General features: G+C 37.4%; 1 protein-coding gene and 1 pseudogene across 6 annotated transcripts; both read left to right on the top strand.

Moving 5' to 3' along the window:
* Nucleotides 1–2,697: 2,697 nt before the first annotated feature.
* LOC112169849 (serine/threonine-protein kinase tricornered) lies at nucleotides 2,698–12,494 on the top strand. Of its 6 annotated transcripts, XR_005801418.1 has the most exons (13): nucleotides 2,701–3,439; nucleotides 3,912–4,086; nucleotides 4,316–4,399; nucleotides 4,667–4,908; nucleotides 5,138–5,366; nucleotides 5,554–5,718; nucleotides 5,798–5,929; nucleotides 6,220–6,333; nucleotides 6,519–6,566; nucleotides 6,800–6,878; nucleotides 7,078–7,175; nucleotides 7,244–7,438; nucleotides 12,327–12,494. XR_005801418.1 is itself a non-coding variant. In XM_040508049.1 (12 exons), exons 1-12 carry the CDS (start codon nucleotides 3,252–3,254, stop codon nucleotides 7,319–7,321), a joined length of 1,632 nt encoding a protein of 543 aa, XP_040363983.1. In that variant the 5' UTR covers nucleotides 2,701–3,251; the 3' UTR covers nucleotides 7,322–7,610. The 6 variants fall into 6 exon arrangements, 5 of the variants coding, with proteins under 5 accessions (XP_040363984.1, XP_040363986.1, XP_040363983.1 ...); XM_040508049.1 differs by lacking the exon at nucleotides 12,327–12,494 and having other exon boundaries at nucleotides 7,244–7,610; XM_040508051.1 differs by lacking the exon at nucleotides 12,327–12,494 and having other exon boundaries at nucleotides 2,703–3,439; nucleotides 7,078–7,183; nucleotides 7,263–7,610.
* Nucleotides 8,056–12,489, top strand: LOC112169851 (annotated as a pseudogene).
* Nucleotides 12,495–13,444: the final 950 nt, after the last annotated feature.

Here is a 13,444-nt window from a genome sequence, read left to right as displayed (position 1 = left end):
ATCCAAGTAATAACAAGTAACAGTAAAAGTGAACTCGTAACGAATGAAATCTTCAAAATTAATAGCTACTATGCGACTACGAACAGTAAATAACATGATCAAACAAATAAAGTATAAAAACAATAAGGAGCAAATAAAAGATAATAACAACGAAACTGAAATATGAAATCTGAAATGGCTGAAAATTATTAACTATTGTTTGAATGAAACAAAGAAAACAATTCAAAATCGATACTAGGATACAAGGAAAGTAAAGCAACTAAAATTGTAACTAGCAGAGCAAACTAACTAATGGACAAACGGAAATTTTATCTAAGCAAAAGGTAAGACGAAAGCAAAAAAAGCTTGATGGCTTGAGTTTATGGAGTTATGTGTGTGATGTCTTATGTCGACGCTTCTATTTATATTGGCTGCTCTGTGACTTAAACTGATCTCTTAACTCTTTGAAGTTGAGTGGAATTCGGGCTCATCGTGACTTAATGACTCTATCTTGTAGGCCTGGTACTTGGAACCGCAGAAACTGCAAAACCACACGGAAAAATCCGGTTCGATTCGGTTCTTTGAAATTCTAGCATACTATTTTTTCGATTCAGTTCTTGAAGATGTAATAGCAGTTCGGTTCCGGTTTTAGTTTTTAAAATTTTGTCAGAACCGAAGTAAATATGTCAGTGTATAATAGGGTGTTAATCCCCCTAATATAAACAAGGCCGCAGGAGATTGCAGACTTTACCAAAACTCCAAAACAAAAACAGATTAGCCATTTACATTCGGATCTCAATCTCATCTCTCAGACTCATCTCTAATCTCTCAAACCCAGAAAAACCTCGATCAATTCTTCATCCCCAATTCAAACACGAAACGCCCAAATTAATACCCTGATTTCTTCATCAATTCTTCATCTCATTCTCTCTCTTCATCCCTACGTTGAAATTTGAAAGTTGGAAATCACTTAAATTAGGAATTTAGGATAGAGAATTCGGTTGCTTGCACACCTAAATCTAAGCAATTCATGAGTTCGTGTGGAACCCAGAACTGGTAAATTTTTTTTTTTTGGCTGAAATGCTTTGTTGCTGAGGTGGGTCGTCCGTGATTAATTTCTCTTTCCCTTCATCTCTTCCCCCTTTCCATAAAGTTCCATAAAATTAAATAACAAAGAAAGAAAGTTGATTCATTCTCTCTCCATGCTTACTGCCTTTTTGCCCTCTTCTGTGATTCATTCGATAAAGTTGACAAGATGCAGAAAGTTGGATTGATTAATTGTTGAGCATCTATGTGGCCGCTTGCTACTTTCTAAGTTTCTATGCTTTCTCAGTTTCTACTTCAAATCATTTTAATTTTTCCAAGTCTTTGAAATTTGCTAAAGACTTTGTGGTTTGGGAACCTAACTTTGTTGTCGTTTATAGGTTATAGCCTAACTTTGTTGTCATTTGAATGTTTGGTATGTATTGGAGTATTATGAATGGCTCAGTTAGGCATTTAAAGTCTCTGAAAATGGCTGAAAATAGCAGGTTACCTCAGACAGGTTAACTATGTTTAGGAACCGGAAAAAGGCTAGAACCGAACCGACTATATTCGGTTCGGGTTCAAAACGGTTCCAAAAGTTTTTGACATGGAGACCGAACCGATTATAGTTGTTAATTTTTGTTTCGGTTCCACAGATTTTTAACTGAAACTGACCCCGATCCCAGGCCTACTATCTTGATTTGGCTCCGATGCTTATCTTCGGCTAACTTGATGCTGGACTCCGTCTTGATAGGCTTTGATGATCGTCATCAACAGTTGGAACTAATCTTGAAGCAAACTAACTTGGGTTGAACTCTCCTTATCGGCTGACGTGAACTTCAAGTCGATACTAACTTGATCAAATTTCATCTTTATCACTTATCAACCTTTTCTATCTGTCAGCTATTGTCTTCCCAAGTTGATGAGTCCAAGTTGGAAACTGACTAGCATGATTCGAACAATCAGCCGATGGGCTTTTAGACAATAAACCTTTTTTTCAATTGATGACTACCGGCCGGCTGATAACCAACGGCTTAACTTTCGAAACCCTCCATCGGCCTAGTTTTTATCCAATTTGTCTTGGACCAAATGAACAGTCCAATTATTCATTGGCCTAGTTTTTGGTCATCGGCCCATTTGTTCATTTGAGAGGCTTATTGTAATTCACAACATTCAATAACTATATGCACATTAGCTATGTTTGAGTGGACATGCAAATATGGGTACAAACAGAGAAATAAGAAAGCATAGATGTAAATTTTTTCGCCCAACCTTTTTCTTCATTTTTCGGTTATGTTTGGATACTAAATTTACACATACAATGAAGAAAGAAACCAAAATGGATGTGATGAATTACGTGTTTATAACTATATAAGTGAGAAATCTATAATAAACTAGTGATTAGAGTACATCATATCATGAAATTACTTACTTAACTTTCAAAAAAAAAAAAAAAAAAAAAAAAAAACTTAACATAACGAGTCCGAAACGTGAAATATTTGCGCAAGGGCCATGGTAAATATTTATCCTCAAAAGAAAAAAAAAGGTGAAATATTTGACCTGAGAGCATGAAAAGTCCATGAACCCACGGGTCACCCGCTCCAATGAATCTCAGGCCAGCCCAAATTAAAATCAGCATGATACGTTGTCCCCCTTTCCCCTCCCCAAATCCCAACTCCCCACCTCCCTCCAAACCGCGCGTACCCACCACTCTCCCCTCAAATCTACCCCAAACCCCAGAACGGTAATGCTCACGCTCTTGATCCTGACCGACGTCCGTACAGCCACCCCGCCTATCCAGCCTCGGTTGCTAAATCTGCAAAATACATGTGATAGACCTCCGCCGACACCAATCCACCGGCACAGCCAGTAGCCTCCCTCTCTCTTCTCTCTCCCTCTTCTCTTAAAAAAAAAAAATTAGTATAATAATCGTGCCTCCAAGATTCCAGTTCATGCGAGGAAAACGATGGCGTCGATTACACTCAATTCCCTAGAAAGCCATACACAAAAAACAAGCAGATTCAATTTTCGAGACCCCAGTATATAAATACTCCATACAACACCGCACCATATGCCAGTTCATCGTACTCTCTTACTCTGTCGTTTTCTCAAGTGCTAGATCTCTCTACCCTCCAAATCCCAAATCCAATAGAAGTTTCTATTTTCTTCTTCCCCCCCTGAAATGCTCCGCGGGCTGAGACTCTGATCCGGATTTGCAATTCGGGGCGGGTTGGATCGGGTTTTCGGAAATGGAAGGCGGAGACGGGACGATGCGGCTCGGGGCTCTCAACATGAAGGCGGATCGGGTGAGGTTCGATTCGAGTCCCGATGTGTCGGTTTCGTCGCCGGTGACCAAGCAGAAGGCGGCGGCGGCCAAGCAGTTTATTGAGAATCACTACAAGAACTATCTACAAGGACTACAGGATCGGCAAGAGAGGTACAGTTCTCTACTGGATTTGGGCTTGTATACTGTTCGAATTGTGGTTTCCATTTCTGTCGATTGGATCAGTCTTCAATTTAGTGCCTGCTGTTATCTACAATTAATGTGTTTATATGTAGTGAATTTGTTTCCAAGCCCAATTTCGGGTGCTTTCTAGCGACTCTGCATATTTATGTTGGTTTCAGATTTTTGTTTATGCTATTATGGTTACTGGTTGGTATTTAAGAAACTTGATCGAGTCGAAGAAACAGCTCTGACATGATTACTCGTAGTAGATATGAACTTTCAACTATCATTTCACATTCAGGTTTCAATCTCTCAGTAGGTCCCTAAGTATAATTGTATAATAATCAAGATCCTGATTTGCAAGTACGAGTGAAACACTACTTCATTTGGTTTGGGACGACCTTTTGTATATTTTGGAAAGAAAGAAACATATTGTGACTCAATACATGTTTTCCTGTTCTAGACGTCGAGCACTTCAAAGGAAAGTGCAAGAAGATCAGGTACCGGCTGAGGAACAAGAAGAGATGATGAGGAATTTGGCACGCCGAGAAACAGAATATATGAGACTTCAAAGACGTAAAATCGGAATTGATGATTTTGAGCAATTAACTGTAATTGGAAAAGGTGCCTTTGGCGAGGTATTACATCTCACTCATTTATTTTCAAATGTTACATTTCCATTCAGTTGAAATAGCTCTTGCTTTATGGCAATGTGAAGGCCCTTCGTTTAGTAACATGTGCATTTTGGAATTTTTAATAATATGCTTTGATGGTTTTAGTTCTGTTGATCATATAGATATAGGAATGTGATATACTGTGTCTCATATAAATTTTCATTCTCATCTACAATTTGTTTAACAAACACAGGTAAGGTTATGCCGTGCAAAAGGTACAGGAGAGATTTTCGCTATGAAGAAATTGAAGAAATCAGAGATGCTTAGCCGTGGACAGGTGCAATATTCTAAATTAGCACTGTCTACTCCTCAAACTTATTTACGCAGCTGTATATAAGAAGTTTCTTAATGCGATTGCATCGATCATCTGAATTCCTATATAATAGTGGTTTCAAGGCAAGCTCAGCACCACATAGATTGATTTACATTGATCTATCTCCTATGGTCATGTTAGCATGATAGTGTCCTGATACTATACAATGCAATGATATTACTCCATGATGATATGTTTTTAACGGTTTTTCATTTTCTTTTCATGTTCCAGGTTGAACATGTGCGTTCTGAGAGAAATTTGCTTGCTGAGGTTGATAGTCGGTGTATTGTGAAACTTTATTATTCATTTCAAGATTCCGATTTCTTATACCTTATCATGGAGTATTTACCCGGTGGTGACATTATGACATTATTGATGAGAGAAGATACTCTTTCTGAAGATGTTGCACGTTTTTATATGGGAGAGAGTATTCTGGCTATTCACTCAATCCATCAACACAACTATGTTCACAGGTATGACACTTATGTGATGAATATAAAATGAGTTTGTTTTCTTTCTTCCTTTTTTTATACTATCTTTTAGTTCAACATGAAGATGATTTGCATGTGGTACACAAGTTTCATTGCTTGTTCTTGTCATGAAATATACAGACACAAGAGGCACACACACTAATGATAAGAAGGTAATTTCTAAGTACAAGCAGTCGAGCTTACACTTACTGTGTCAGTATTCTTCTTACAGGGACATAAAACCAGACAATCTGATACTGGATAAAACTGGCCATTTGAAGCTTTCAGATTTTGGCTTGTGTAAACCTCTGGATGACAAGTATTCTACATTATTGGAAAATGAGGATTTAACATCTCAAGAATGCATAGCTGAAACTGAAGGACAATCTGGCTGTGATAAGATTCCTTGGTTGATGCCAAAAGAACAATTACAACAATGGAAACGTAATCGGCGTGCCTTGGTAATTTCTATGCCATTTTATTTTCAAAGTTGATCTCCAAATCCTCATTTAAAATCTTAGATGCAGTATGCAAACATATCAAGAAGTGGTGTAAAACTAAGAAAATTTTGTATCTTCATCATTTTATAGTCATTGAATGGTTAATGTATAGATGTACCGAGTTACCAAGAACATCCATCTTTTGCAGGCGTATTCAACTGTTGGAACTCTTGACTACATGGCACCCGAGGTTTTGCTGAAGAAAGGATATGGTATGGAGTGTGATTGGTGGTCACTAGGAGCAATCATGTACGAGATGCTAGTAGGCTATCCTCCATTCTGCTCTGATGATCCAAGGATCACATGCCGCAAGGTAATACAATGATTGTTTTAGCTGTATGATATCATCCGTTATAATTGCAGAGTTCACAATGTTACTATTCTCCTTGTAGATTATCAATTGGAGAACATGCCTGAAGTTTCCCGACGAGCCAAAAATTTCAGACGAGGCAAGGGATTTGATCTGTCACTTGTTATGTGATGTTGAAACAAGGCTTGGGACACATGGAGTAGAAGAAATTAAGGTAGCCACGTCTGAAAGAACTTTGTTATCTATAAGTATTAAGAATCATATTAAGCTTCAGAAAAATGCTGCTATTTGAAATAGATCATACGCAAAAAATGAATCTAATCTACTGTTGTTGTCTTGATATATTAGTAAAAAGCAGATGCTGATTCTCCTACTGTTTAACAGTTTAAGTTGCAAATAACCAAATGCCTGTTCTAAATTTCCTCAACTCATACTTGTTGGAATGGTCACAATGTATATGGAAAATTATTTGATGCCTGCTCACATATTAGTAATGGTTCTCAGGCACATCCTTGGTTCAGAGGTATTGAGTGGGACAGGCTATATGAAATTGAAGCTGCGTATAAACCTACAGTTGTTGGAGACTTGGACACTCAGAATTTTGAGAAGTTTCCTGATGTAAGTTAACTAGAAATTAATGAGTTGCAATATCTTATCCTTATGGAGATAACATTTATTGAAATGAAGAAATGCCTGATATTATCACAAGCACTTCTATCTTCATGCTTTACACTTAATCAAAGTCTCTTGTTGATAGTACTTGCATCCAATTGTTAATTTTTTTTTCATTTTCTTTATTATAGCTAGAAGGTGCACCATCTGCAACACCAACAGTGGGCCCTTGGCGGAAGGTAATGACTTATTATTCCCTCGGGTTTAATGGAGTCATGTGTAATGTAAAGCTTGCTGTGAATCAATAGTCAGACGTAGATTTGACATTCAATAATTTTGTAATGTAAAGCTTGCTGTGAATCAATAGTCAGCCGTAGATTTGGCATTCAATAATTTCTAGATTGGTATAAGAAAGTTCAATAAGATCTTTTATTCTATCTAATATTACATTTTGGTACTTTTGCTTTTGCAGATGTTAACCTCGAAAGATAACAATTTCATGGGATACACTTTCAAGAAATCAGATGTCCTTAAATCACTTGAAAGTTCAGGTCGGCTGCTTCTCTAGTTAGCTAGCTTCACTTATGCATCAATTTCCCTATTGGTTCTTGTACATGTCTGATTGTTTTGGCATATCCAGCTCAATATGATAAAATAATTCTGGCACAAGAAAATGGTGTATTTGATGAAAATGCCACATTATTCTTTCTAATGTTATAGCTAGTCTTACAATTTAGCCATGCCATGCAGGTACAGACATGAGATCAAATGGATCTTCAAAGTCCCCATCACTGATTTCCTTGTTAGGTATTTTTTACTTGCAGCTACTTCTTGATGTTAAGCTATCTGTGAGTAGGTATAGAGTTCACCTTTTCTTGTGTTTAGAGCACCCAACAAACCACTGGCTTAATTTTAGCTTAATTTTGGCAAACCAGGTAGAATTGACTTGCAAGACAGTGTAATACCAGAGGGCGAACCAAAGCAGGAAGGCTAAGTTTTGTATTGGAGCAAATATTATTCTTTTCTTCATGCGCATGATCTGCAAGCGTGTTTTTCTACAAGATCAGATTTCGCAAGATTTGCTGTATGCATGAAGACACGAATAAAAGAGGTCAGCTCGAAATATATCAACTTCTTGGGTGCTATTCTTTATTACTCCACCCAAAAATACCCCTTTGTGTGTAACTTTTACTGTAAAGACAGTAAGTTCTTAAGTTCAACATTGCACTACTTTGTCCAGCTTCTTTTCCTCTAAGAACCAAGAGAACTTTAATCTTAGTGCACTCATGCAATTTCATCCGTCAAAGACGATCCAACCTTTTTATGTTCATTCCACATAGTACGATTGCTTTTCAAATCTGGATTTGACATCAAAGGCAATTTTTTCTTCTTTTTTTATTAAAAAAAAATGCTGAGGCAGCCTCCCTCACTGGCGATGGTAATTAGTAATTTTCGAGAATTTGAGATTCGAGAAGGTGAAATTTGAATTCGGAACCTAGCTGGTAGACCTGTTAATGGATCGGATTTGAATCGAATCGACCTAAATCCAAATTCGTTTACTTAAAAAAAAAAATTAATCCAAACTCGCTCGGTTAATCCGGTGAATCATTGATAGTTCGATCTAAATCCGTATCCGCTGAATTAACAGATACCAGATCCGCTTATCCGATCTATTTATAATTTTAAATATTTTAAATGGTAATATTAAATTTATATAATGATATCTGATAAAATATTAAAACAACATCAAGAGTATCACTAAAAAAGTAGAGTTACATTATCAAAATTCTTAATGCTTCTTGGAATCTGGGGTGATGGATCGTCCCCCCTTGAAATGTTCCGTGGGCTGAGACTCTGATCCGGATTTGCAATTCGGGGCGGGTTGGATCGGGTTTTCGGAAATGGAAGGCGGAGACGGGACGATACGGCTCGGGGCTCTCAACATGAAGGCGGATCGGGTGAGGTTCAATTCGAGTCCCGATGTGTCGGTTTCGTCGCCGGTGACCAAGCAGAAGGCGGCGGCGGCCAAGCAGTTTATTGAGAATCACTACAAGAACTATCTACAAGGACTACAGGATCGGCAAGAGAGGTACAGTTCTCTACTGGATTTGGGCTTGTATACTGTTCGAATTGTGGTTTCCATTTCTGTCGATTGGATCAGTCTTCAATTTAGTGCCTGCTGTTATCTACAATTAATGTGTTTATATGTAGTGAATTTGTTTCCAAGCCTAATTTCGGGTGCTTTTAGTGTTTTCTAGCGACTCTGCATATTTATGTTGGTTTCAGATTTTTGGTTATGCTATTATGGTTACTGGTTGGTATTTAAGAAACTTGATCTTCAGGTTTCAATCTCTCAGTAGGTCCCTAAGTATAATTGTATAATAATCAAGATCCTCATTTGCAAGTACACTCTAAACACTACTTCATTTGGTTTGGGACGACCTTTTGTATATTTTGGAAAGAAAGAAACATTTTGTGACTCAATACATGTTTTTCTGTTTTAGACGTCGAGCACTTCAAAGGAAAGTGCAAGAAGATCAGGTACCGGCTGAGGAACAAGAAGAGATGATGAGGAATTTGGCACGCCGAGAAACAGAATATATGAGACTCCAAAGACGTAAAATCGGAATTGATGATTTTGAGCAATTAACTGTAATTGGAAAAGGTGCATTTAGCGAGGTATTACATCTCACTCATTTATTTTCAAATGTTACATTTCCATTCAGTTGAAATAGCTTTTGCTTTATGGCAATCTGAAGGCCCTTCGTTTAGTAACATGTGCATTTTGGAATTTTTAATAATATGCTTTGATGGTTTTAGTTCTGTTGATCATATAGCTACAGGAATGTGATATACTGTGTCTCATATAAATTTTCATTCCCGTCTATAATTTGTTCAACAAACACAGGTAAGATTATGCCATGCAAAAGGTACAGGAGAGATTTTCGCAATGAAGAAATTGAAGAAATCAGAGATGCTTAGCCGTGGACAGGTGCAATATTCTAAATTAGCACTGTCTACTCCTCAAACTTATTTACGCAGCTGTATATAAGAAGTTTCTTAATGCAATTGCATCGATCATCTGAATTCCTATATAATATTGGTTTCAAGGCAAGCTCAACACCACATAGATTGATTTACATTGAGCTATCTCCTATGGTCATGTTAGCATGATAGTGTCCTGATACTATACAATGCAATGATATCACTCCATGATGATATGTTTTTAATAGGTTTTCATTTTCTTTTCATGTTCCAGGTTGAACATGTGCGTTCTGAGAGAAATTTGCTTGCTGAGGTTGATAGTCGGTGTATTGTGAAACTTTATTATTCATTTCAAGATTCCGATTTCTTATACCTTATCATGGAGTATTTACCCGGTGGTGACATTATGACATTATTGATGAGAGAAGATACTCTTTCTGAAGATGTTGCACGTTTTTATATGGGAGAGAGTATTCTGGCTATTCACTCAATCCATCAACACAACTATGTTCATAGGTATGACACTTATGTGATGAATATAAAATGAGTTTGTTTTCTTTCTTCCTTTTTTTATACGATCTTTTAGTTCAACATGAAGATGATTTGCATGTGGTACACAAGTTTCATTGCTTGTTCTTGTCATGAAATATACAGACACAAGAGGCACACACACTAATGATAAGAAGGTAATTTCTAAGTACAAGCAGTCGAGCTTACACTTACTGTGTCAGTATTCTTCTTACAGGGACATAAAACCAGACAATCTGATACTGGATAAAACTGGCCATTTGAAGCTTTCAGATTTTGGCTTGTGTAAACCCTCTGGATGACAAGTATTCTACATTATTGGAAAATGAGGATTTAACATCTCAAGAATGCATAGCTGAAACTGAAGGACAATCTGGCTGTGATAAGATTCCTTGGTTGATGCCAAAAGAACAATTACAACAATGGAAACGTAATCGGCGTGCCTTGGTAATTTCTATCCCATTTTCTTTTCAAAATTGATCTCCAAATCCTCATTTAAAATCTTAGATGCAGTATGCAAACATATCAAGAAGTGGTGTAAAACTAAGAAAATTTTGTATCTTCGTCATTTTATAGTCATTGAATGGTTAATGTATAGATGTACTGAGTTACCAAGAACATCCATCTTTTGCAGGCTTATTCAACTGTTGGAACTCTTGACTACATGGCACCCGAGGTTTTGCTGAAGAAAGGATATGTTATGGAGTGTGATTGGTGGTCACTAGGAGCAATCATGTACGAGATGCTAGTAGGCTATCCTCCATTCTGCTCTGATGATCCAAGGATCACATGCCGCAAGGTAATACAATGATTGTTTTAGCTGTATGATATCATCTGTTATAATTGCAGAGTTTACAACGTTACTATTCTCCTTGTAGATTATCAATTGGAGAACATGCCTGAAGTTTCCCGATGAGCCAAAAATTTCAGACGAGGCAAGGGATTTGATCTGTCACTTGTTATGTGATGTTGAAACAAGGCTTGGGACACATGGAGTAGAAGAAATTAAGGTAACCACGTCTGAAAGAACTTTGTTATCTATAAGTATTAAGAATCATATTAAGCTTCAGAAAATGCTGCTATTTGAAATAGATCATACGCGAAAAATGAATCTAATCTACTGTTGTTGTCTTGATATATTAGTAAAAAGCAGATGCTGATTCTCCTACTGTTTAACAGTTTAAGTTGCAAATAACCAAATGCCTGTTCTAAATTTCCTCAACTCATACTTGTTGGAATAGTCACAATGTATATGGAAAATTATTTGATGCCTGCTCACATATTAGTAATGGTTCTCGGGCACATCCTTGGTTCAGAGGTATTGAGTGGGACAGGCTATATGAAATTGAAGCTGCGTATAAACCTACAGTTGTTGGAGACTTGGACACTCAGAATTTCGAGAAGTTTCCTCATGTAAGTTAACTAGAAATTAATGAGTTGCAATATCTTATCCTTATTGAGATAACATATATTGAAATGAAGAAATGCCTGATATTATCACAAGCACTTCTATCTTCATGCTTTACACTTAATCAAAGTCTCTTGTTGATAGTACTTGCATCCAATTGTTAATTTTTATTTCATTTTCTTTATTATACCTAGAAGGTGCACCATCTGCAACACCGACAGTGGGACCTTGGCGGAAGGTAATGACTGTCATTCCCTTGGGTTTAATGGAGTTATGTGTAATGTAAAGCTTGCTGTGAATCAATCGTCTGACGTAGATTTGGCATTCAATAATTTCCAGAATGGTATAAGAAAGTTCAATAAGATCTTTTATTCTATCTAATATTATATTTTTGTACTTTTGCTTTTGCAGATGTTAACCTCGAAAGATAACAATTTCATTGGATACACTTTCAAGAAATCAGATGTCCTTAAATCACTCGAAAGTTCAGGTCGGCTGCTTCTCTAGTTAGCTACCTTCACTTATGCATCAATTTCCCTATTGGTTCTTGTACATGTCTGATTGTTTTGGCATATGATCTTGACAAATGTAGAGAGCTGTTCCAGCTCAATGTGATAAAATAATTCTGGAACAAGAAAATGGATTGTATTTGATGAAAATGCCACATTATTCTTTCTAATGCTATAGCTAGTCTTACAATTTAGCCATGCCGTGCAGGTACAGACATGAGATCAAATGGATCTTCAAAGTCCCCATCACTGATTTCCTTGTTAGGTATTTTTTACTTGCAGCTACTTCTTGATGTTAAGCTATCTGTGAGTAGGTATAGAGTTCACCTTTTCTTGTGTTCAGAGCACCCAACAAACCACTGGCTTAATTTTAGCTTAATTTTGGCAAACCAGGTAGAATTGACTTGCAAGACAGTGTAATACCAGAGGGCGAACCAAAGCAAGAAGGCTAAGTTTTGTATTGGAGCAAATATTATTCTTTTCTTCATGCGCATGATCTGCAAGCGTGTTTTTCTACAAGATCAGATTTCGCAAGATTTGCTGTATGCATGAAGACACGAATAAAAGAGGTCAGCTCGAAAGTTGATATATTCTTGGGTGCTATTCTTTATTACTCCACCCAAAAATACCCCTTTGTGTGTAACTTTTACTGTAAAGACAGTAAGTTCTTAAGTTCAACATTGCGACTACTTTGTCCAGCTTCTTTTGTTTTAAGGACTATACTGTTTAGTCCTTGAGCTTTTGACCATAAAATACTTCAGTCTCTGACCTTCTAATTTCACACGTTTAGTTCCTGTACTTCAAAATTTCAGACCAATAGGTTCTTGCCGTCTAAAAGTCACGGCGAAATGTCTATTATGCCTTCAGTTCTTTTTTTTAAATAAATTTATTCATTTCTCTTTATTTTATTTATTCTTTTTTCTTTATTTTATTTATTCTTTTTTTGCAAACAGAAAGAAAGAATAGAAAATTATACATAAGTATCATTTTGAGACTTTAATTAGCTATAAGGCCACCTAGTATTTCTTGTACATATAAGACCACTTTCATCTTCAATTTTTGTCTAGACTATTTTGCCCTTCTACAAACAAAACAAACTGTCTCTCTCTCTCTCTCTCTCAAATCAAAACTGTATCTCTCTCCCTCTCTGTAAAATCCAACTGCAATTCTCTCCCTCCCTCACTCTCTCAGCCATGAACTGCTGTGCACGAACCACCCACCAGTCCTCGCTGAACGGGTCTGAGTTGTTCCTCAAGTACCTAATACCAGAGCGCTAGCCCAAATCCGAGACTAGCGAATCAACAACTCTAGATCTCACAGAATCAACTGGATCTCCCATATCCGTTTGACTTCGTTGTTGTCTCCTTTCGTCGACTCTTGTCTTCCACAGATCACTGTCGCTGCCGACGGATTCCCTTGCTTCTCCCACAGATCGACAGCGACGACATCGTCTCGGCCTTCGAAGGAAACTCCAACTCGGCGACGATCCCGGCGAAATCTTGCCTCTCTCCAGCGTCGCCAAACTAGAACTCCGATATGGAATGTCGAACTTGACGAGACCCGGTCGATCCGGTGTGCTGTCAAAGCCATCCAAGACGAAAACTCAGATCTTCACCGACGACAACGACTTCTCCCCTGACTCATTGACTGCCCGAGCTGCATGTCGATCGCTTTTAGGAAGCTTTTT

This window comes from Rosa chinensis, chromosome 6, assembly GCF_002994745.2.
Source record: "Rosa chinensis cultivar Old Blush chromosome 6, RchiOBHm-V2, whole genome shotgun sequence".
Taxonomy (NCBI): Eukaryota; Viridiplantae; Streptophyta; class Magnoliopsida; order Rosales; family Rosaceae; genus Rosa; species Rosa chinensis.
The sequence above is the reverse complement of the archived record's forward strand: the minus strand, read 5'-3'. Positions and strand labels throughout refer to the sequence as shown.